The sequence below is a fragment of the Anabrus simplex genome, chromosome 5 (genome assembly GCF_040414725.1).
Source record: "Anabrus simplex isolate iqAnaSimp1 chromosome 5, ASM4041472v1, whole genome shotgun sequence".
NCBI classification, from domain to species: Eukaryota; Metazoa; Arthropoda; class Insecta; order Orthoptera; family Tettigoniidae; genus Anabrus; species Anabrus simplex.
In genome coordinates this window covers 366676630-366700449 of record NC_090269.1, presented here as the reverse complement: position 1 = coordinate 366700449, position 23820 = coordinate 366676630, and the positions used below count along the sequence as shown (strand labels likewise).

The window sequence follows — 23820 nt, the reverse complement described above, 5'->3', positions numbered from 1 at the left end:
TGAACTTAATTGTAAATGTGAGATTTAATGCAGGCATTTTAGGCAATGTATAACGCAAAATGGTGCGAATTTTCTAACGAAGGATATTGTGAAGATACATTTTGTCCTTCATAATTTATAACTATGAGGATATGTATTTGTCAGACTTCTCTATAAACTCTTTTCCAATAGAGAAGAATGTGAACAACTAAGAAGGAGAAAGAAGGCAGACTTGTTTATATTTATACAAAATAAAAACGTATAAGGTAATTCCCAAAAAGAGAGTTCATTTGGATTTTGCAAGTCAGGTAATAAGGGAAAGTCTTACGAACATACAAATTTTTGTACAAATCCCCCTTCCCCAAATTATCGTTCACTTTTGTCACAGACCGCCACCACCCCCGCTACTCCTCATATCATATGGATGGCCCCTGACGTAGCCCGCGTGTCTGTAGATTTTTTTTTTTTTTTTGCTAGTTGCTTTACGTCGCACCGACACTGTTAGGTCATATGGCGACGATGGGACAGGGAAGGACTAGGAGTGGGAAGGAAGCGGCCGTGGCCTTAATTAAGGTACAGCCCCAGAATTTGCCTGGTGTGAAAATGGGAAACCACGGAAAACCATTTTCAGAGCTGCCGACAGTGGGGTTCGAACCTACTATCTCTCGAATACTGGACACTGGCCACACTTAAGCGACTGCAGCTATTGAGCTCGGTATCTGTAGATTTAATGGCACGCAAAAGACCTCCTGCGGGCAAAATTGCGGCACCTCGCTGTCTACAAAACCTTAAAAGTCGTTAGTGGGACGCATAGTTCTGCAAGCCACACCGCGCTGCACTTACTGTTTTATGGAGTAATAACTCTTTTCATACAGTAAACAGCCTGACATGAATTAATGTTGCACATCTCGATATCTGTGTTGGGAAATGCTTATTTTTGTGTGTGATTAGACAGTTTTCATGCTATGATGAAGAGTTACAAAATAGTCAGAAGGTCTAGCAATGAGACATAGTTTCACATGGAATCCATTTTACAACAACGTGAGTTGATTTCAGATATTTCGTATTCATTTTCTGGGATACAAACCGAAGCCGTCTGGGGTACAAACCGAAGTCGTCTTGGTGATAGAAACAAATAACGAAGTCATTTATCACCGCCCGATAGCCATAGTATCCGTTCCAGTAGATTTTGGCATTAGTTGTTAGAAAGCGGTACAGTCGTAAAGTTAAAATTGGTTAGCAGGCCATCTGGATGGCACTAATTCAGGAAGCCTTCACCATGGCAGCTATTACTATACGATTATTATTATTATTATAATCATCATCATCATCATCATCATAATTGTCGTCGTCCCTTCTATGTCACAGTCATTCCACTGCAATGCTACCCAACTCCCACCACTTTCTGATTGTATCGTTTTTATCAGTGGCGACGGCAAAATACGTGCTACCGGGCACCAGCACGTAACTCAGGACTATCGAGAATTAACTTGTATCATTTGCAATTATTTTTATTATTTTCCTTTAGTTAAAATGTAACATTAATTATTAATTTTCTCTAATCATCGAGAGATGATCTCGCAGCTACATAGAGCTGTTACTATGGAGACTTCAAGCTCTTAGAGTGTGAGCCCGAACAGATGGCGTCTCAGAAGAAGCGTGCATTCATAGTGCTAGTTTCAACACACTCTCCAGCCAGTGGATAACGCCAGCGACGGGGTCACTCTTACTGCATCGAGTCGTGGTTAGCTGCCCTGCCATATTGTGGCAGCATTTTTTAGTTTCAAAGCTGATAGTAAGGGAAAGTGATGGTCAGCAGTGTAACTAATGATTGTTAAAATACTACTGCATTTTGCGCAACAAATAGAATGTTTAGGCTGATATTTTAGTTGGAAGCAAGCAATAGCTGAGTTGTTTGTTGGTATGATTTGATCATTTTAATTCTGAAAGAATACCGAATAGTTACCCTAGAAAATTGTTAACATACGGGTTGTTTATTATTATTATTATTATTATTATTATTATTATTATTATTATTATTATTATTATTATTATTATTATTATTATTATTGTTCCCAGGTATCTGTGGAACAGCAGAGGTGAAAGAAGGTGCGGGGGTGAACAGGTCTCAAAATACGAAATTAAAGTTAAGATAAAAATTTAACAAGGTTATATTTTCTTAGCAAAATCAAGAAATAACAAGATTGGCAGGTACAGAGTAGCAAGGCAACAAATGTACAATTACAGTATTCACGGGATTTGGGCTTCGAGCCCCGGACTCACAATTCTTGAGCAATTAGCCCAACTTTACCCAAAAACAAGATTCGACAAAGGGGCAGAAGACCCCAATCATGTTCAGGAGCACTTGCTCCCAATTACAAAATAAAGCCTCCTCGAGGCACCCAAAATCAATTTCAAAAGAGCAATCCGCTCTCAAAGTTTAAGCCTATCAAAGGCCACACCAAACTCCACGTTCAAGCTGTCCTCTAAGGACATAAACACAGGGGTAAAAATTCCCAACCTACTGAGGCGTATTCACTAAAGAAACAGTACAATGACATGGCCTCAAATTATCAATTTGATAGGAGGCGTACAGCACTCCAAACACTTTAGTAAAACCTACTTGGCACTAGGCCGCTAATGCAAGGGCTAATCCCATACTAAAGAGGTGACTTATAAAAGGAGACAATTTACATTACGTTAAGGACGAAACGGTTGAGAAAATAAGTTCACCTCAATGCAATATGAGTGGGAGCTCGAGAGGGTTAAGCACTCTCTATCCCAATTTGTAGTTTGAAAAGATAGAATAGATACCAAGTGTTTTTAGATTTTAAGGGAAAGTTACATGGTAAGGCTTCGGACCTGCCCCGAGAGTTAAACTGCTGAGCTAGCAAGAAAAGAAGTTATTAAACGGCCATTACCTTGTGGATGAACTGCTGCCCGAAGAAAGAGGCGCTTCCCGCCCCCTGCTACGTACTTTACACACTGAAAGATGTTACAGAAGTGGCGCAGAGACCCTAAAATCAATAGTTTATATACTCTCGCGGAAAGTTCGAGGCGTTTCAGGAATGATGACACCCTCCCACAAGAATTTTATTGGCTAACCAAGAAAACCCCTACACAAGATGAAGAAGAAACACATAATTGGTGGAAAATTAATTCGAGAAATTCGGGATTGGCTAAATTCAAAACAACTTAAACAATGACGGAAAGAAATTTAACAAGAAACAAACTTTTGAAATCAAGACTTCTCCAAAAAAAAACAGTTCTTTCACTTCGCACTAGGGTGCACCATTGTAGTTCTTCAGTAGTGTCCTCTGGAAGAGAATGTTCACACTTCTTACTACAGGCAAAACAAAAATACGTCGAAAACGACCCAGTTCAGAAACTTCAAAATTTCCAAGTAGTGACATCTTCTGAGAAACTTGAAAATCAACACATTAGATAAAGTTCAGACTTCCTCCAGTAGAGGAGTTTCAACTGGCGCAAGGTTTGAATTAGCGACGGGGAGGTGTACCACCCGGTACAATTATTATTATTATTATTATTATTATTATTATTATTATTATTATTATTATTATTATTATTATTATTATTATTATTATTATTATTGAAACAAGCACAGGGAATAATATACACTTAGAATTTCATAGTGTCTACTCTTCCTCAAGATATCACATCTTGGATTGATTGTGAAACACTAAGTTGTGAAGATACAGATGATTATTATTGTTCTCGACTCAAATGTAGTATGTAAACAAGAGCATTTGGAATTATGTATCGTGTGTTTACTGAAATATTTCTCTTGAATATGCCATTCATCTACCATTGAAGTTGTTAGTAGATTGCTGTAGGCGCAGTGTTATGCAATATGCAGAGTAACTGCGTAGAAAGGCTTGCCTGCGTTGAAGGTTCTGGAGTTTTTACCTTCCTAGGAAGTATTCCCTATCTGCTCACTTCTTTTTATGAAATTATGAATTTCAATTTTACATGTATTCTCCATTTCATTCACGAATATCATATGACCATTTATACATCTAGGCATGGTGGGTCGTCTGGCATACAGTGCTGACTACGGCGCATCCTGGAGTTGATAATGGGAAGTTCTGTTCGTGAATCGCACTTGTCGGTCGGTAGTGGGGTGAGGAGTTAACGTAACGTTTGTGAACTAGGCTACATCATTTGATAGCTATACGGTTGTGTATCAACCTTACGGGGTCCAGTATAGCATGCATAATATGTAGTAGTAGTAGTAGTAAATGGGGTCCAAAAAGGAAAGGTCAGATTAGCTGTATCAAGAAATTGTACAAAATAACAGTTGTGCAAAACACTATTTCTGAGCTGTCATATTTCATGTTTAGGTACTACAGTGACTCGCATAATTATTCAGACAGACATGATGTATTACATTTTCCTTTATATTAGTGATTTCAGTAATAATAAATCACTGATATAAATTGAATACAAGTTTCTGTAAGGAATATAGAAACTAAACAACCATCATTCTTCTAATAAACACTGTAAATCTAAATATAGTAATTAAAAAAAGAAATGAAACCAAAACCAATATTGCACAAAATTATTCCGACTCCTTTTTACTTATGATCCGAAAAGTTTAGCGCCTGGTTGTCTTTCCGTTCATTTTAATTACTTCCCTGAGTCCACTTGGCATGCTCTCCACCAATTTCCTGGTGTAGTCGGGAGATATCTTCTGCTACTCTTCTTGAAGTCGGTTATTCAAATGTTTTCTAGATGTAGTTGTTGTTTTTCTTATTTCTTTATCAAGTTTGTCCCAAAGGTTCTCTCCTGTTTAGTAAAAGTACTAATTTCAACGCCGTGTTGAATCTGTCAAACTGGGTTCTGTCAGAAACTAGTTTGCGTGTACAATATTTTCTCTGGAGCATAGGGCCTGTGTGTAGTAAAGGCTATAATTTACGTGTCCGAATAATTATGAGAGTCACTGTAGGCCTATATGGCGAATGCTAACATTTATATTTCACTCATCGCGGTGAAGAAGCAGATAAGTCATTCTTCAGTTTTTTAAATTTTGCAGTAACCTACTAAGGTCTATGCTCTCTACTTTTTGACACTAAGAAGTTACTGCAAGCACGACTCTCCAGTTCAGGAACTTAGTCAGGCTCTTTTCACTACACATGCAATTTCTCGACAGTTCTCATAATATATAGTGTCCTCAATTCGTTTTAAGTTATAGGCCTACAATGCATTGATATGTCAACTTGAAGCTTATTAACTATAGAATAGTCCTATTCTATCGCTTTTCCCACAACTATATGGTTAGGGGTTCAAGCTATGTCGCACATGTGGATTTAACCATGTTTTACGATTGGATGCCCTTCCTGACGCCAACCCTATATGGAGGGATGTAATTACTATTCTATTGCGTGTTTCTTTGGTGGATGGTAGTGCGATGTCCTGTCTGAATATGAGCAGGAGAGTGTTGGGGCAATCTTCCAGTCCTCGATCCAGAGGAATGAATCAGACGCGATTAAGATCCACGACCCGACCGGTAATCGAACCCGGGACCCTCTGAACCAAAGGCCTCAATGCTGACCGTTAAGCCAAAAAGTTGGACTTATTAAACATAAAGTGGTTTGAACTCAATATACTGTATTTAATAAATAAGAAAGTATCATAAGAGACTTTTCTAAAAGTGTTAAAAATTTTGAATTTAATACAAAATATTTCCAAAAATTATCAATTTTTATGTGTTTGTTCTGTTCAGATCAGCCCATTTTATGTATTGTTGGTATCAGTTCTGTGCAAAAATAATTGCAACTTAACTATTTCCAGGAAGGTATGGTTTTTGAAAATGTATGAACAAATTTTGAAATTTTTATCAATTAGTAATGTTAACATGCAATAGATTATGTGTGTTTTTTAGTGCAAACACCGTTCTTAAATGTAATCATTTCACTGTACAAATTTTAAACCAATTGGTTAAATTGGTCCGAAACGTGAGTACATAGTCTACCTTAGTGACATGGTGGGTGTTTCTTGCTTAGAAGGGACACTCCTGTCCTTGAAATCTCTAAAGCGCACTAAGACATGCTTAGAACATCGATCGTGCATCGAAGAAACGGTGGTCTGTTGCAAAACTCAGCAGTTACCTGAGCGGCATGCTGTATCTTCACTGACGAGCAGAGATGCAGTACGAGTGCGTGTCTTGGATTGTTAGATTGCGGGCTACAGTGAGACTAAACTGTGAAGATTAGCGTCATGAGGAGAAATTCCATGAATGCGGTCGAATATTAGAAACCAAACTGCGACGTACGCAATATGGAAACGTAATCGGAGTCGAGGATATGGAGTTCTCGAATATTTTATATAACCCAATAATGCATAAATACTCCGTGGCTCAGACGGCAGCGCGTCGGCTTCTCACCGCTGGATACCGTGGTTTAAATTCCGGTCACTCCATGTGAGATTTGTGCTGGACAAAGCGGAGGCGGGACAGGTTTTTCTCCTGGTACTCCGCTTTTCCCTGTCATCTTTCATTCCAGCAACACTCTCCATTATCATTTCATAGCATTTATCAGTCATTCATACATCACTTTGGGAGTGGCGACTCCATCGTACCAATAGCCTATATATGCTTCATTCATCCCATCCCTGACCCGGTCAAAGACTGGAAAACATATTGTAGGTTTTCATTTTCAATGCATACTGTAAATACCAGGTGGCCCATCAGCGCCGTACTTTCTACTTATAAGCGTCCCGCATGCAATAATGATGAACGGGATATCTAATAACTGATTTTCACAGGGGTATTAGGTTAGGGCCACACTTTCGTGATCTCAAGCTGCGTTACGCCGTATTTTTCAGGCAGCTGGATGACAGGGCGCATGGCCACACTAGCGTGTTTGCACGGCGTGATTTTATTAGTGTGTTGTTTATTATGCTAGCCCCGTGGTGTAGAGGTAGTGTGCCTGCCTTTTACCCGGAGGCCGCGGGTTTGATTCTCGGCCAGGTCAGGGATTTTACGTGGATGTGAGGGCTGGTTCGAGATCCACTCAGCCTACACGATAAGAATTGAGGAGCTATCTGACGCTGAGATAGCGGCCCCGGTCTAGAGCGCCAAGAATAACGGCCGGAGGATTCGTTGTGCTGACCACACGACACCTCGTAATCTGCAGGCCTTCGGGCTGAGTTGCTTGGTAGGCCATGAGGTTGGGTTGTTTATTGTAATGTAGCAAAACATAACCATTGCTCTGCATATGGAATGATACCCATTAAATAGTAACACCGTGGTTGCATTATGTGCTGCGTCGGTTTTTCGTCGTCGTCAAATACGTATAATACGTGGCAGGTCATTAATTTGTGCTCCTAGACAATACACGGAAAGACAATCAAGGGAAATGTTCGAGTATTACATAACTAATCTGAAATGCTTTTCTCTTTGCTGATAAATGCTATCAGCAAAAGAAACAGAACGTCTTACCCAGCACAGTGTTCGTTACTGATAACCATGCATCTTTCTTCATGTCTCTGCTTTTGAATTATTGGACCTTTGTATCGTAAAGGCACGGGTACGTTTGTACCTCTAAAAGTATTAATTCACTGTCCAATTCCATTTTGCAAAATGAAAGTACAAAACGAACGCAGATGGATCACGTGCAATATGTATTGGCGATAAGGCATTGGAGTGAGTAAGTGACTCATCCACTTCGTGTTGTCTGTGTTTGCACTGGGGCAGATTTCTCTGTGTGAGGTATGCTTGTGGGTATAGAATACAGCTCTTAACACAGCAGGTGAATCAGTGTGACGTTCTTTGTTAGCAACTATCTCTCTGAGTATCTGGGCTCTGTTTTGTTTTCATTCTCGCCTCGCCTTATGGAGCAATTTTGTCTAGAATGATTCGGAGCGTTGCAGTAAAAGCAAGATTTAGGTTGCCCTTCATATATTATCTGCGCTTTATAATCTATGGCCACGATTGGTGGTATGGCAGTTTTACGTTCTACTAGCATAGCTCTGATACCACTGTACATGTTATAGATGTAGGTTGAAGACCATCTTTCATTTCTGATTTCCCGGCATTATTTTCTCGTTCGGAATTTCTTTTGGTAGGTTCATTATTATGACCAATTTACTATCATCTGCACATGTTTTAACAACATCAGAGAAAGACTCTTTAAATTTTCGTACCTGTGATTTTCTGTTTGTAATTCTCCATCAGTAGTTCAGTGGTTATTTTGATGGAAACAGCGGTTTCTAGATTGTCGAGTTGAATGGCTTCCAATTGATCGACTTAAATTTGTAAGGTTTGCTGAATCCACTCATGAATTTCTGCTGGCCCTAGTTTGTCTTGTCGGTAAATGCGTATTTTATTGTATTCCTCCTAATGCTATTGGTTGCCTTTGTCACTTTACTTCATTTTACTGGAAAATATTAGCGCACTAACGTCACACGCAATGAAGGCAGAGTACAGCGAACCGCTCTGTGCCACATTTGAAGCCGGACTCAGTGAGCCTCATTTTCCAACGCTTTCTACAAATGTGGGCATTACGAGCGCCTAAAATGGTTGGCCTGGCCAATTTCAAAGCTTCGTGAAACATACTGGATCAAGTGATATTGGTATTATTGAGATATGCAATTTACACATAGACTTATTTTGATTTTGGAATATTTAACCATTTAAAAATTTAAAACTATGAACGCTTCATCTGCTCAAGGACAAAATAATGGGTAAATGGCCACCTAATACAAAATGAAGTCCGCCATGTGTAGGCGTACCTAGATTTTGATTTCCTGCAAAAATTATCATATGAATTTTCTTCATAATTCTAATAGTTTTTCGGAAAATAAGCTTTTTACGTGTTACAGTGAGTATTCCAGAGAACTTACACTTACACACTGACCACTATTGTTAATTGATGCCCCCTCCCTCCCTCCCCCCCTCTATCTCTCTCTCTACGCATAAAATTCTCAAACTGAAGACCCCACCCTACCTTTATAATGCATTTAAACCTATGGAGTCGGTACATAAGAGATAATAGGTTTACAAAGAACTATTCTTCAAATTCCCCTTCATCGTACCACTAAATTTAACAAATCTTTTGTTTGCACTGCATCTCGTATCTTTAACGTCTTTAATTTTTACCGTTTCGCAAATAACACTAACTGTATCAACTAAAGCAGTCCTTAGCATCTATCTTCCTGGAAGAGTACGCAAGGGCTGAGATCAGGCATTCTTGTGTCTAATAATCAGAAATGTGTTTCTATTTTAGCTTTATGCTCTTTAGGTTCTTGTAGTCTAAAATAATAAATAAGTGTAATGATATACTTTCTTACTTATTGTATAACTTATGTTTTAATTTTATTGGATTTGGTATCTGTATTGTTATTTTTTAAGTTTAATGTTTAATTCAATATTTTAATAGTATAAAATGTAGCTAGTATGTTCATAAACCTGTATTGTATTTTACGGAGACGCTACATAAATGGGCTTTTCACCTTCAGTGGCATGTAAATCATCACCAATAAATTCAATTCATTTCTCTCGCTCTCGTTGCGATTCTGTCGGTTATCTCTGCTGGCTGGTATTATTGCTGAAGGCATTATGAATTGTACAAACTATAACTTCTAAAATGACGTACAACAGAAACTAGCTGCATAGAGGAGCATTCCAATCAATGATTATGCTATATTTATTACACAGTAACACTTTCCCAATTTAGGGGTTGCCTAAAAGACAAAGTATACGTAATACCAACTGATATTGTGTAACACAGAAAAATACATAGATGGCCGATGACTTTAGATGTTAGGCCCCTTTAAACAACAAGCATCATCATTAGAGTCCGGATTATTAGGTGCTGATAGGTTAGAATGCAAACTTATACAAGCCAGTAACAAGTATACCCTACACTGTACAATGGTTATGCTATGAGATTTGCATAGATATTAGGGGTACAGCCTATAGAACTCATTGAATTTATGCTACTCTTCCTACATTATTGTACAACGGGTTGCATGACAATTACTGCAAAGGAAATTTGCATTCTAACCCACTACCACCTACAAATCCGAGGTATAATCATCATCATCAAAATACATAGAAGTCTATTGAATGTTAAAGCAAATCAGCGAAGGTGGTTTCTTAAAATTATTATTGATGATTTTAAGACAGAACATCCAATATCAATACCCAAGGATTTTGGCAGGTGGAATGGCTTGCAAAACTCAACGAATTTTCTAGCTATCGTGCCCCTACTCCCGATTAGTATGCCCATGACTTCGATCTTTTTTAACATGTATTCTTCAACATCGTCGGGTTGACTCGCGGAGGATTCGATGCGAACGGTTGGATCGATTATATATCCTACATTGTTATCATTGTAACCAATTATATAATCGTTTGAGTGCTTCCATTCTCTGCCTAACCATGGATCTCTTTATGGACGGTAAATACGGTTCTTCTAAGGGCCTAGGCGAAGGTATTTCTTATTTGATGATCCCGAGCAATGCTAAGAGTTTCCCCGTGCTGGCAGGAACCAAGTTCGTGTGCGGGTGTTTCAGTCTCGTTGAGGCATCACCTACAACGGTTACTGTCCATGGACCTACCGGCCACAGCACGTCATCTCCAGGACGTGCGATAAACGTTCGTGGTGGCTGACCCATTTATAGCAAGCTGGATGTTATTTGAAAAGGATAACTCCTTTACCTTTGTGAGGGAGATCGCACCACTTCTTAAATTCCAGGTCTCTTAATATCTCCCTGATCTTCCGAGAGTTTAGAAGAACATTTTTGGGATTCACCAGGTTGTCATCAGGTAATAGATTGAGTCTTGTTAGGCAAGTTTTGCTTTCTTCTTCTAGGTTTCTTGTTCTGGGGATGTAGGGGTTCCAATATATTTTCAGAATCCGCAGACCATTTATTTGCTGTAGGAATGCCTCCCATTGTATACAGAATATTCCAAGTCCCTTAAATTTTCTGACAGTATATCATGCCATCTGAGAGATCGGCTGGTAACTGAAGGATTTTCTTCGAATTCGATTTTATCAATTTGTCTGCGTCGACTAGGAATTTCACAGGGATTATATTTGTAGGAACAACTTGGAAATGGTACACGAGCGCTGGACAGATAAGTGTTGATAATGCAAAATTTCTGGTCGGCATGCAACAGAAGGGAAGTCTTACTGTGCAATTTCTGCATTGTGTTTTGAGGATTAAAAGAGATTACATTATGAAAGATAACTCCGAGATATTTTATGGATTCTCGGAAGATATCCTTTGATGTCACCTTGGTAACTTGACAGATGGTTTTCAATGAGCTGAACTTTATCAGTGTTTACACATTCAGATTTTAATGTATTGATTTCAAGTCCAATCCCATTAAATCCTTGCAAGGCCGTTCTTTACAAGTTACAAACCTAATTATAAACCGTGTTGGAGATCAGAGTATCAAAGTTTACAAACAAATTAATTATACCTCTATTCCAATACTTCACAATCCTTATATGTAGGATACAAACATTTTACATATGTTAAAATTGGGACATGTTTGGCTTAAACATAGTAAGCATCATCAGTCAGAAAAACAGAACCCCAAATTTAGGTCATGGCCATTAACCTGGTTTCGTAAAGTAGAATTGTTCACTAAGGTCCAATAGTTCACATTAGTAAAATCTGAATTAAGCATAAAAACTAGTCTAATTATTATAAGTGAATGTTTAGAATTGATTATGCCATATACAAGGATAATAATATGAAATATGACGTCAAATGTATGATTTGACCATGTGTGAAGTAATCAATGTCATGAAAATATTAATAATATAACTCCCAATATGGAATTCATGCATGACAGTTTATAACTTCAGCTCACCATCTGGAAGAATGTTGGACAAATTTCCACACAGTCACGCCCTTTCAGACGGAATTCAAATCAACTTTACAAACTCTCGTTTTCCAACCAACTATTCTGTGAATTCCTTTTACCTGACTCTCCTTTTTCGACAGATTGGAATGAGATTTTAACCAATGATTTTATTTATCTCTACTTTATTTAATCTGATGTTTTCAGAAAGACTGAAGAAGACAGCTATGGCTCAGTAGATAGAAAGTGTAACAAGATTTTTTTTAGTGTTTTCGAAGAAATAAAACTCTTTCTTAGTTCAAGAAAAAAGTGTACACAGAGCTGGATGATATGTTGTGACTTATGGACCTGAGTTTCCTGACTGATATTATGCTGAAAATCAATGAACTCAACCTGCAACTTCAAGATAAGGATCATCATAATGCAAAAATGATAAGTGCTGCGAATGCTTTCAGATGTAAACTGGATGTGTGGAAAGTTAATCTTTCAAGAAAACGTCTTTCTTACTTCTCAAACTTGAAAATTATTTTGCTAATTATAGATGAAGTAAATTTAAATAATCTGCCGTTCATTGTTCACCTTAATACTCTAAAAAGGAATTCAGTGTACGATTCAAAGACTTTTCAATGATGGAACCAGTAGTGGTATTTCTATCAAACCCTTCTGCCACGGCCGATGTTAGTGAGTTAATTACTTATATTTTGAGAGACTCTGTAGAAATTGAAACCCTTGAAATGGAAATAATAAACTTACTGCCATCAATGTAAAATCTCATTGCAACGATGGTACATTTTGGAACTTGGTAGATAAAATTTCTTATCCATTGTTAAGAATGTGCGCCTTGAAAATCCACTCCTACATTATATCAACTTACAGCCGTGAATCTGTATTCCCAACTTTGAAACATGTGAAGTCCGAATACAGGTTCAGATTAATGATAACTATGAATATTGAATTTTCACGACCGCATTGTAATCGAAACCGACTTTCAAGCTATTAGATCGTGTTACGTACATTTAGTACGTGTGGAAGAGATATTAAGTACAGAACAAAACTGGCCAACCAGACACCAGTGGGATCCGAACCCACAACCTCCCGATTTCGCGTCGGTTGGTCTACCAATTGAGATATGGTGGCCTAGGTCATCTTTGTTCTGTTGGAGACGACCCCACTGGTGTCTGGTTGGCCATTTTTGTTCTGTACTTAACATCTCTTCCACACGTACTAAATGTACGTAACACGACCTAATAGGTTGAAAGTTGGTTTCGATTACAATGCGGTCATGAAAATTCAATATTCATTGAATCGGCCCTCAACGGGCGACTTAAACGCACTCTACAGAGTGATGGTAGTAGTACCAGACTGTAGCTTAGATCCTCTCCAATAGAGTTTTGATGTGTATGCTAATTACAGTTATTTATCATTAAGTGAAACAATCATAATAAATAAGATTTTACGCTTTTAAAACTGGAATTTTTCGTGGTGCCCCCATAGTGAACCTCATTTTTAATTACCTCTTCATGCTTAGAAGGTTGCCTATATGTTCGGTACCATCCCCATGTTCGACTGGAATCGAAATAGGAAACTGCAGGAAACCAGTTCTTGGATGGCCATCAGTGTGAATTTTGAAGCGTACCTCCTTGAGTTGTTTTTATTTGCAAAGAAATTGAATCACAAGTTTCCCATTCTCCCATTTTCTGCACGTTACACAACCCAATATTTTTCTGAGGATTTCTATTTTATATTCTTGATAATTGGAAATGTACGTCGATAATTGTTAGAGTCGATCTGTAAAAATTATTGTGTTTTCCAGGTCTGGGGAGCTAGTTCATGGCCGGATACTGTGAGTCTGCTGCAGTATGGGTACAAGATAATCATTTCCCACGTGGATGCTTGGTACTTGGACTGCGGACTGGGAGATTACCGAAAAGCTGGAGAAGGTCCATGTGGGCCATTTGTACGTATAAAACTTTAAATTCTTACGTTAGAATTACCAACAAACTGATGGATTATAAGGATTAAACTAGTAGAATTATGAACTAATGTTCCTCTCATCAAGATTTACCCGATACTCACTTACTCAGACTGGACACACTCTCTTCACCGCTAACACTTCATTGTAGGCCTAGTGATACATTGACCCATACTTGAAGCGTCCAAAAGTTCTCTTTCGGTCCCACAACACAGCTTCCTTTGTAATCGGATGACCACAGGGAAGATGCAGGTCTTATTACTCAACTAATCATAACCAGCACTTTTGTGGTACAGTTAATACACTGACTGACAGTGACAATGCAACACCAAGGAGGAGTGGTTCGAAAGGGATGAAAGTTGGGGAAAAAACAGAGTCGGCACGGAAGAATAATTGATGTTTATTTCAAACCAATATGCAGGTTACACAATGCGCACGGCATCGACTCAGTAGGATGTAGGACCACCGCGAGCGGCGATGCACGCAGAAACACGTCGAGGTACAGAGTCAATAAGAGTGCGGATGGTCTCCTAAGGGATGGTTCTCCATTCTCTGTCAACCATTTGCCACAGTTGGTCGTCCGTACGAGGCTGGGGCAGAGTTTGCAAATGGCGTCCAATGAGATCCCACACGTGTTCGATCGGTGAGAGATCCGGAGAGTACGCTGGCCACGGAAGCATCTGTACACCTCGTAGAGCCTGTTGGGAGATGCGAGCAGTGTGTGGGCGGGCATTATCCTGCTGAAACAGAGCATTGGGCAGCCCCTGAAGGTACGGGAGTGCCACCGGCCGCAGCACATGCTGCACGTAGCGGTGGGCATTTAACGTGCCTTGAATACGCACTAGAGGTGACGTGGAATCATACGCAATAGCGCCCCAAACCATGATGCCGCGTTGTCTAGCGGTAGGGCGCTCCACAGTTACTGCCGGATTTGACCTTTCTCCACGCCGACGCCACACTCGTCTGCGGTGACTATCACTGACAGAACAGAAGCGTGACTCATCGGAGAACACGACGTTCCGCCATTCCCTCATCCAAGTCGCTCTAGCCCGGCACCATGCCAGGCGTGCACGTCTATGCTGTGGAGTCAATGGTAGTCTTCTGAGCGGACGCCGGGAGTGCAGGCCTCCTTCAACCAATCGACGGGAAATTGTTCTGGTCGATATTGGAACAGCCAGGGTGGCTAGCACATGCTGAAGAATGGCGGTTGACGTGGCGTGCGGGGCTGCCACCGCTTGGCGGCGGATGCGCCGATCCTCGCGTGCTGACGTCACTCGGGCTGCGCCTGGACCCCTCGCACGTGCCACATGTCCCTGAGCCAACCATCTTCGCCACAGGCGCTGCATCGTGGACACATCCCTATGGGTATCGGCTGCGATTTGACGAAGCGACCAACCTGCCCTTCTCAGCCCGATCACCATACCCCTCGTAAAGTCGTCTGTCTGCTGGAAATGCCTCCGTTGACGGCGGCCTGGCATTCTTAGCTATACACGTGTCCTGTGGCACACGACAACACGTTCTACAATGACTGTCGGCTGAGAAATCACGGTACGAAGTGGGCCATTCGCCAACGCCGTGTCCCATTTATCGTTCGCTACGTGCGCAGCACAGCGGCGCATTTCACATCATGAGCATACCTCAGTGACGTCAGTCTACCCTGCAATTGGCATAAAGTTCTGACCACTCCTTCTTTGTGTTGCATTTGCTCTGTCAGTCAGTGTATTTTCTAATGAAGTACCTAAGAAGTAGGATAGGAAAGACAAGGAAAGACAGATTGATAATAGAATTATTTGCTTTACGTCCCACTATTTACATTTACTGTTTTCGGAGACGCTCTGGTGCCGGAATTTAGTGCCGCAGAAGTCGTTTTACGTACCAGTAAATCTATCTTCACGAGACTGACGTATTTGAGCATCTTCACAAACCACCGTACTGAGCAAGGATCGAACTTGCCAAGTTGATGTCAGAAGCCCAGCGCTTCAACCGTCTGAGCCACTCAGTCCGGAAAACAGATTGAGAAATAAAGATGTGAGAAAATAGGTCGGAATGGAAAACCTACATGAGAGAATTGAGTAAACCGAGATGGTTTGGGCATGTAAAGAGGATGAAAGGGAAAATAAAACCAAACCATATGATGGAGATGAAGTTCGAAAGAGAGAGAGAGAGAGAGACACTTAGAAAAAAGTGGATCGATCTAATAAAGAGGAGTGCAAGAAGAGAGGAAGGGAGTGAAGTACCATAAATGCCCAAACCCGGCAGGACGTCGATGAAGGGAAAGGAGGAGGATGAGTCCATATTTTCCAATAAAGTGTGTTCGACTCGAATCTGGCTGGGACTTAATCAATTTCAGAGTGATAAAAAATTCGACAATCGGGCGAGTTGGCCGTGCGCGTTGAGGCGCGCGGCTGTGAGCTTGCATCCGGGAGATAGTAGGTTCGAATCCCACTATCGGGAGCCTTGAAAATGATTTTCCGTGGTTTCCCATTTTCACACCAGGCAAATGCTGGGGCTGTACCTTAATTAAGGCCACGGCCGCTTCCTTCCAACTCCTAGGCCTTTCCTATCCCATCGTCGCCATAAGACCTATCTGTGTCGGTGCGACGTAAAGCCCCTAGCAAAAAATAAATAAATCGACAGTTCAACCTTGTTGGCTTCCGTAATATTAAAAAACTCGACACCTTGGTATCTCTATTCAATAGCCTTTAAGAAAGTGAATATTACATCATTATCTACTAGGCCTCCGTGGTAATCCATATTCACACTAGGCACCTTAATTAAGACCACGGTGCTTTCTCTCCAAGGCTACCACGACCTACTACGCTGGCGTAACAGGGGGAGAGGTGATATTCGCACGTGGCGCATACCAGGTGTGGATAGGGTGTCCTAACCGGCCTGCCGGCGGACTTGTGCAAAATAAAATAGCTCTTACGGATAAAATACACAACCTCCCGTGGGTGTGGGACGCAGACAAAGAATCCCCTGCCTGTCGTAAGAGGCGACTAAAAGGGGTGACCAAAGAATGATTGAATTCGAACCATGAGACTGCTTGTGATTAGTACCATTACGTGAGGAAGGCCTTGGGTCGACTTTTCTTCCGATTAGTACCACCATGTGAGGAACACCAGGGATCTACGTTACCTAGGAGTAGTACCCTTTGTGAGGGTTACGACGGCTCTGGGGTTGCCTGTAGTTAGTACTATCATGTGTATTCCGCCGAGGGGGAGCGGGGCCATTTGGCTGCGCGGACTAATGTCCATGTACCGTAATGCTGCGCTGGAATATGCCGGTTCCCCTGTGTTCAGAATTGGTCTGTGCTACTTTGGAGTAGTACCACTTTCTGGGAAACTCCATGCATCTACGTTGCCTGTGATTTATAACACTATGCGATAAACACCACGAGTTTGACTGGCACCTGTGGTGAGTACCACTATGTGATGAAAACCGTGGGTCTGCGTTTCCATTATGTGAAGAACACCATGGGATTTGTTACCTGTGGGCATTACCATAATGTGCCATACACCGTGGGTGTACAGTGTCTATGATTAGTACCACTATGTGAGCAACACCACGAGTATACGTACCCTGTTATTAGTACCACTATGTGCGAAACACCGTAGGTTTGTGTTACCTGTGTGTGGTGCCATTATGTGTGACATACTATAGGTTAACATTACCTGTGATTAGTACTGCTATAGGAGGAACACCATGGTTCTGCTTTACCAGTGAATATGAGGGGCCGGTGACCTGGATTTTGGACCCCTTTAGATAGAGTATCAACCCAGCAACGACGGGACTTAATCCGTGAATTGGATCCACTGATTGTTTTGTCTCACGATCATTTATTCATAATCCTTCGTTTTAGTTTCTAGTCAGTGGATACATTTTGAAGTTCTAATTTTCTTTTCGTTCACCTCGTACCATTAAGGACCGATGACCTAGCTGTTAGGCCTTTTAAAGAACAGAATCATCTCCAGGTCTAGCGCTTTCATGTCCCACTGTCACCGTAAGACTAGTCTGTGTCAGTGCAACGTAAAAGAAATGACAAGATAACGTACTGTCGTTCCGCCTGCGAAAACCGCTATGCGAAATATTATACATTAGAGTTTTGCATGGTAAGGATTTATCGTCTAAGGTTTAATATTGCGCGATGAACTTCGAAGAATTCTCGTTCTTAAGGAGATCTGTGCTGCGGGTCAGTATTTTTGCAACAACATCGTCACGTAGTGGTTTTCGCAGGCGGAACGGCGATATACAAAAAAGATGTAATAGTGTAAACAGTTTTTCCTACATGTAATATTTTTAGTCTTCCACCACATTCACGAAAAATATGTGTAAACTCAATGTTAGATATGCTACCGATCAAAAGTTTAGGACCGCATTAAGAAACCCAAATTTGGCCGCTAGACCTCAGTATATTTTTTCTGAGCGCTTACATCTAATAGGATATATGTCACCTGAATTCTCCGAGTTAGGTCCATTATTGTAGAAGTTATACATTTTTAACTGTTGGAAGGTCACACACAAACATATACACATTGGAATTATACTATACGACAGGGCCTCTCAGGGTGCATGCACTGTGCACGGTGCAAAAGACGACTTCCCTTGGTTGACCAGAGTGCAGACCCCCACTCCTCGACTTGGAGCAATAGCGCTTACTCTCTCTCTCTCTCTCTCTCTCTCACGCCTGTCTCGCTCGCTCCCCCTGTCTCCCTCTACCACACTTGCTCCGTAGCGCTCTAAATCCGAGCTGACTTGAGCCGAGTAGAGCCGAGCTTAGCCGAGTAGCCTAGATACGAAGCGTTGGTCCGAGCTGAACCGAGCGGGACCGATGCGCAGTGCACGGAGCTCTTGCGCCTCGATTTGCACGCGTGAGATTTTGGGCGTTTGAGAGGCCCTGCTGTACTATATACTCTAATTGGCTGCAATTATTACCAAGAAGATTTTTTTACAGACTTACCAATAGATGGGGTTCGTTTTAGCATAAATATAAAAATTCCGAAAAAATGCGGCACCGTTTATTATTTATTTAATTTTAATTTAGTTTAGTTTTTTAAATAAGCGTCAAAATGGTCGATTTTTCCTTGTTCTTGTCATAGGTGTCAGGGCGAGCTATTGTGTCAGAATAGTGTTCTTAGATGCCATCTGTGGGGTGCAGGTGAAACTATCAGGGCAGATAAGACTGAGAGCGATAGCTTGCCCTGAAACCTTGGGCTATACATGACAAGAACAAGGAAAAATCGACCATCTTGAAGTTGCTTTGAAAAAAGTTAGCAAGTGAAACAAAACGGTGCCAAAATCTTTCGGGATGTTTCTGTTTGCACTAAAATGACCCCCACCTATTGCTAGGTGTACAAAATATTCTTGGTCGTAATACTTGCAACTAATTAGAGTAGCCTATACAGTGTAAGGGGTAGTTAAATGAAAACCGAACATCCGCCATAACACACATTCCGCGCGAAAGGTGGCAACACTGTTGTTACGTATCGATACTGCGATCGCTGTGGTAGGAGAACTGCATAGTGATAAATCACAGGTGCACGCAGTTGTTGGGTTATGTCTTTGCTAGTGCGCGTACTGGTCTAGTGTGTTCGTCCAGCTGTAGAAATGAAGGCAAGCAGAGAAGTGTGGTTCGTTTTCTAGTGGCTGAGGGTGCTGGAGTACGTCTGCTTGGTTTGACGAACGCGTCATGACCATGACGAGTGTGCACGAGTGGCATAGGAGATTCCGAGAGGGCGCACATCACTGCAAGACGATACGTGCCCACGACTCCTGATGTTATAGGGCGGATTGATGGGCTTATCGAGAAATGCGACGAATCACAGAGGAAGAAATACGTTCGAAGACGTCAGCTTCCTTCGGGCGAGGAAGGTACAAAAGTGCGTGCGGTTGTGGAACCGTCAGCGGCCTACCTCTTTCTACAAAACTGGAATTAATGGTCTCACCTCCCAGTGGGTTACATGTATTAACGCTTTTGGTAATTATTTCTGAATAAAACCATTCCTTGGTTATGTTGTAGCGGGTGTTCCGGTTTTCATTTGATTACTTCCGTATACATTGTATTTCCAAAAATGTTTTTTGCGTGACCTTCCAACAGTTAAAAATGCATATCTTCCACAATACTTGTCCTAACTCAGGTAAATCAGGCGACATTATATCCTATTAGATGTAAGCGCTCAGACTTCTTTTTCCGAAGTCTAAAAGCAAAGCAAAGCAAAGCAAAGCAAAGCAAAGCAAAGCAAAGTCACCTCCGTACAGGCCGTGAAGGCCCTTGGAGGAGTGGAAGGTACAGGCTTCCACCATTGTTAACGTCGGCACGTGATGGGATAGAGTGGTTAGCTCTACGCCCGGCCGCCTTTGCCCCCTGGAATTAACCTGGTACTCATTTTTTTCAGAAGTCTAGGGGTACTATTTTAGGTTCTAGGTGACATTTCATGATTTCCTTATGTGGTCCTAAACTATTGACCGGCATTGTTCAGTATAATAAAAATTGACATACGTCTTCATTATAGACTCTTATGCTTTCCAGCATTCAGTCTGCAAGTCTCTGTGAATTAATTTTAATTGTCGACATAATGCTCTATTTGTAACGAGCTCTGTGTACTCGTTTAATCCCAGAACTGTTTAAATGTTGGAAGGCTTTAACCATCGCTACCTTTCATTACGAATATGTAAGACAATCTAACTTCCTCTATTTGTCTCACATGACTCTACCATCGAAGCCAATTCATACACACTGCCTCGTTCATTCCTAACTTAGCTATTATTTTCTCATTGGCAGTACCTTCCTTCCATTGTTACCACCTTTTTGAATCAAAATTCTGTTGTTTATTTACAGGCTACTTGGCAGTCGGTCTACATGCACCAGCCTTGGAGAACGACGTTGCCACCTAGTCGAAGGGAGCAAGTGCTTGGTGGGGAAGCTTGCCTCTGGACCGAGCGCAGTGATCATCAGGTTCTGGACTCTCGGTTATGGCCAAGAGCTGCCGCGCTCGCGGAAAGACTCTGGACAGACCCCGAAGCTGATCTTCCCTCAGGAGAGATGCCGCAACCAGATGGCCTCAATGACAGAAACTTTATGGGTGCCTTTCATCGAATATCCGTGCATCGCGAGCGACTTGTATCTAGAGGAGTACGAGCGGACGCAGTTCATCCTGAGTGGTGTCACCAAAATCCTTCCCAATGTTTCTAGGTCTCCTTAGAGTCCTTAGTTCTAGTCTCCGTTCTCTCGTGAGAACACTTAATCATTATAATACGCATCGTCGTCAACATCATCGCCATTGTCGAATAAATAGTTCACGTTGCTCATCTCTAGAGCCTGAATTTGTAGGCAATAATAGGTTAGGATGCAAACATAAGCGCAGTTAGGACTGAATTTTGAAACTTCAAAAGTTAATATCCGATTTTTACCAAATTTAGTTGTTGCATTTAGGTACAAATAAACACACATTTTATCAAATTAGCGGAGTGTAGCTGTATTGGTTCAAATGTTATTTAAATTTTTATACTTCAAAAGTAGTCCCATAAAAAAGACCCTCGCACAACAGTTATAATTTTATCAAGCTGAAATTTTGTTGACATTTACCTCATGTATGTAGAAATAGTAATGGATTTTAGTATTTCTTCTGTCCAGAAATGCTAAAAATTTTGTCTCTAATTTTTTAATAATTCAATATTAAACAATACTGAACATGCAAATTCATGTTAAAATTTGAAGTATTTTAAAACCCATTACAAGTTTTAATACTTGTACCCTTGAGAACGATCTTACCAAGTTAAAACAAATTCGGAAAAGAATTGCATCGAAACGAGCATTTTTACAGAGCAAAATATTGAAAAATTGCAAAGCGGGAAAAAAGCAAAATAATATCTACTCATTTCAGAACTGCTATGCTCTGTATGTCTACCCTTCAGACCACCTAATTCTTCTTTGGATACTTTCTGCCACTACTTATGTTTTCTTCTCTTTTCTCTTGATTACGGCTCCTCTTTTGCCCTGAGCCGCAAGGTCATGGCATATTTCACTGCGTTAGGGCGTGTCGTAGGCCTTTAAATACATAGCACTCTCCTCTTAAATGGTCGCTAAAGGCTTTAAAAGTGGCAGAGCGACTGCATTGATACCATTGTCTCATAGAGGAAGGAATGGACTATACTTTTACGAATTAAAAACTTGTTTTTTTTTGTCCACAAATCAAATAAGTCGGTCATAACTCTCCTTAATGAAACGGATAACATAAATAGACCACCCTACACAACGGTTATGTTATGAGTCCCGCATAATGTTTAGGGGTACGGTCCATCAGAACCCTTGAAGTTATGTTACTCTTGCTACATAGCGGAACAACGGGCTAGCCGACACTTCCTAATTACCAAATTAGTTTGCATTCTAACCTGTTACCGCCTAAACATCTGGAGTCTGCACCTGACGGTTGTGTATTAATACGGCGTACATCACAGAATGGTTTCATTACAAATGTGTTTTACATTGAAAACTAATGTTGAGTCTCAAATGATGCAATCGGTGGATTGTATAATTTAGCATTTCTCTTCGCCAGCATAATCGCCAGACTTACCGTATTTAAATAACTGTGTGAAAATATATTTCTGTTATTACTTGTGAGCCTGTAGAAAGTCTTAAATTAATTTTCTGAATACAGACAGTCCCGAAAGTTTAGTAACAGATTTATTAATTTATTACACAAAAATTACAAAATGATATAGCTTTCGTATATAGAGGGTGATTGGAAAAACGAGAGCCGGGTATATGAGCGTTAGAGGATTGGTCATGCTGACAAATAATTTGAAATGAATAATTCGATACCTCACACCGTTGCCATTTTATCAGCTGCTAAAGTTAGCAAATCAGATCACTTCGCGGGAGAATTAAGATGGGCTTTGCGAGGGGGTATTGCTAAATTTGTACGTGACGTAAGACCGGCATGAGAGTGCCAGTCGAAGAATAACACTGTGCCAGGGGAGGGGTTTGAATACAGACGTTCGAGCTGGCAGCATCGCATCCAAGCAAGTACGCTACGGTGTCTCTGGCTGAAATCAACGGTGTGTTTGTGTTTGTTACTCATTTCTCGGCATGGCTCTGAAGCGGTTCTTAAGTCACGTGCAGATTTATCAGCAGTGCCACAGAAAGCCCATATGAATTCGCCCGCGAAGCGATCTGATTGACTATTTCGGCAGCTGATAAAAGGAAAAAGGTGTGAGGTATCGAATTATTTCTCTCAAATTTTTTATCAGCATGACCAACCCTCGAATGCTGTTTACAACCAGCCTGTATATAAAATGGTTTTCTTTGAATGTTATAACCAGTACTCGTAGTTCCCACATTCGCTGCAGTGCATTTGAAAGTTTGAGGTAATGCTCTTAGTTTCCGCATTCACTTCAGTTGTTATTTTGTAAATATCTACAGATATTAGGAGAGCTCAAACACACAGAAAGCGTGCTTTTTGCCAGAAGTCGCAATCATTACAAACTGACCAAATGCTGTGAATGTGGGAACTATGAGCATTACCTGTAATATTCAAACAAAACTATTTGAGTTCCTCTTTAATCTGATGTATACGCGAAAGCTGTATCATTTATAGTTTTTATGTGATAAATTATTAAATGTGTTACCAAACTTTAGGGACATCACGTATAAATGTCGTGACAACGTACAGTAGTCAATGGAGTTATCATTCAAGATGGAATTATGAATGAGGGTGAACTCGTTGTATTCTAGTGAAGAAAATGATGTAAATCGAGCCTAACTTTATGATTAAATATATAAAATTATTTGCAAAGCAATTGACTTAAAAACATTCTTCCTGCTAGTATTCATTTTCTTCTTGGAAATTCGAAACAAAGCTTCTGTTATTCTAATGAATGAAGAACGCTAAAGAACTTGATTAAGTATTTCTTAATTTGATGTAATTTCAACTGATTCACTTTTACCTACGGTATTGCATATACCGAAGCCCGATACGAGTCATGCTAATTGATATAATTTTTCCAACATTACACCCTTACACCAGAACGTTAA

General features: G+C 40.6%; 1 protein-coding gene across 3 annotated transcripts in view; it reads left to right on the top strand.

The window, feature by feature from the left end:
- The window catches only part of fdl (fused lobes), a 244060-nt gene extending 220479 nt beyond the window's left edge, over window positions 1-23581 (top strand). For all 3 annotated transcript variants that reach the window (XM_067147683.2, XM_067147684.2, XM_067147685.2), the window contains 2 exons: window positions 13629-13772; window positions 20626-23581. In XM_067147683.2, coding sequence (XP_067003784.2) covers window positions 13629-13772; window positions 20626-20979 — 498 coding nt within the window. In that variant the 3' untranslated portion in view covers window positions 20980-23581. The remainder of the gene's footprint in view (window positions 1-13628; window positions 13773-20625) is intronic.
- The last annotated feature ends 239 nt before the right edge of the window (window positions 23582-23820 follow it).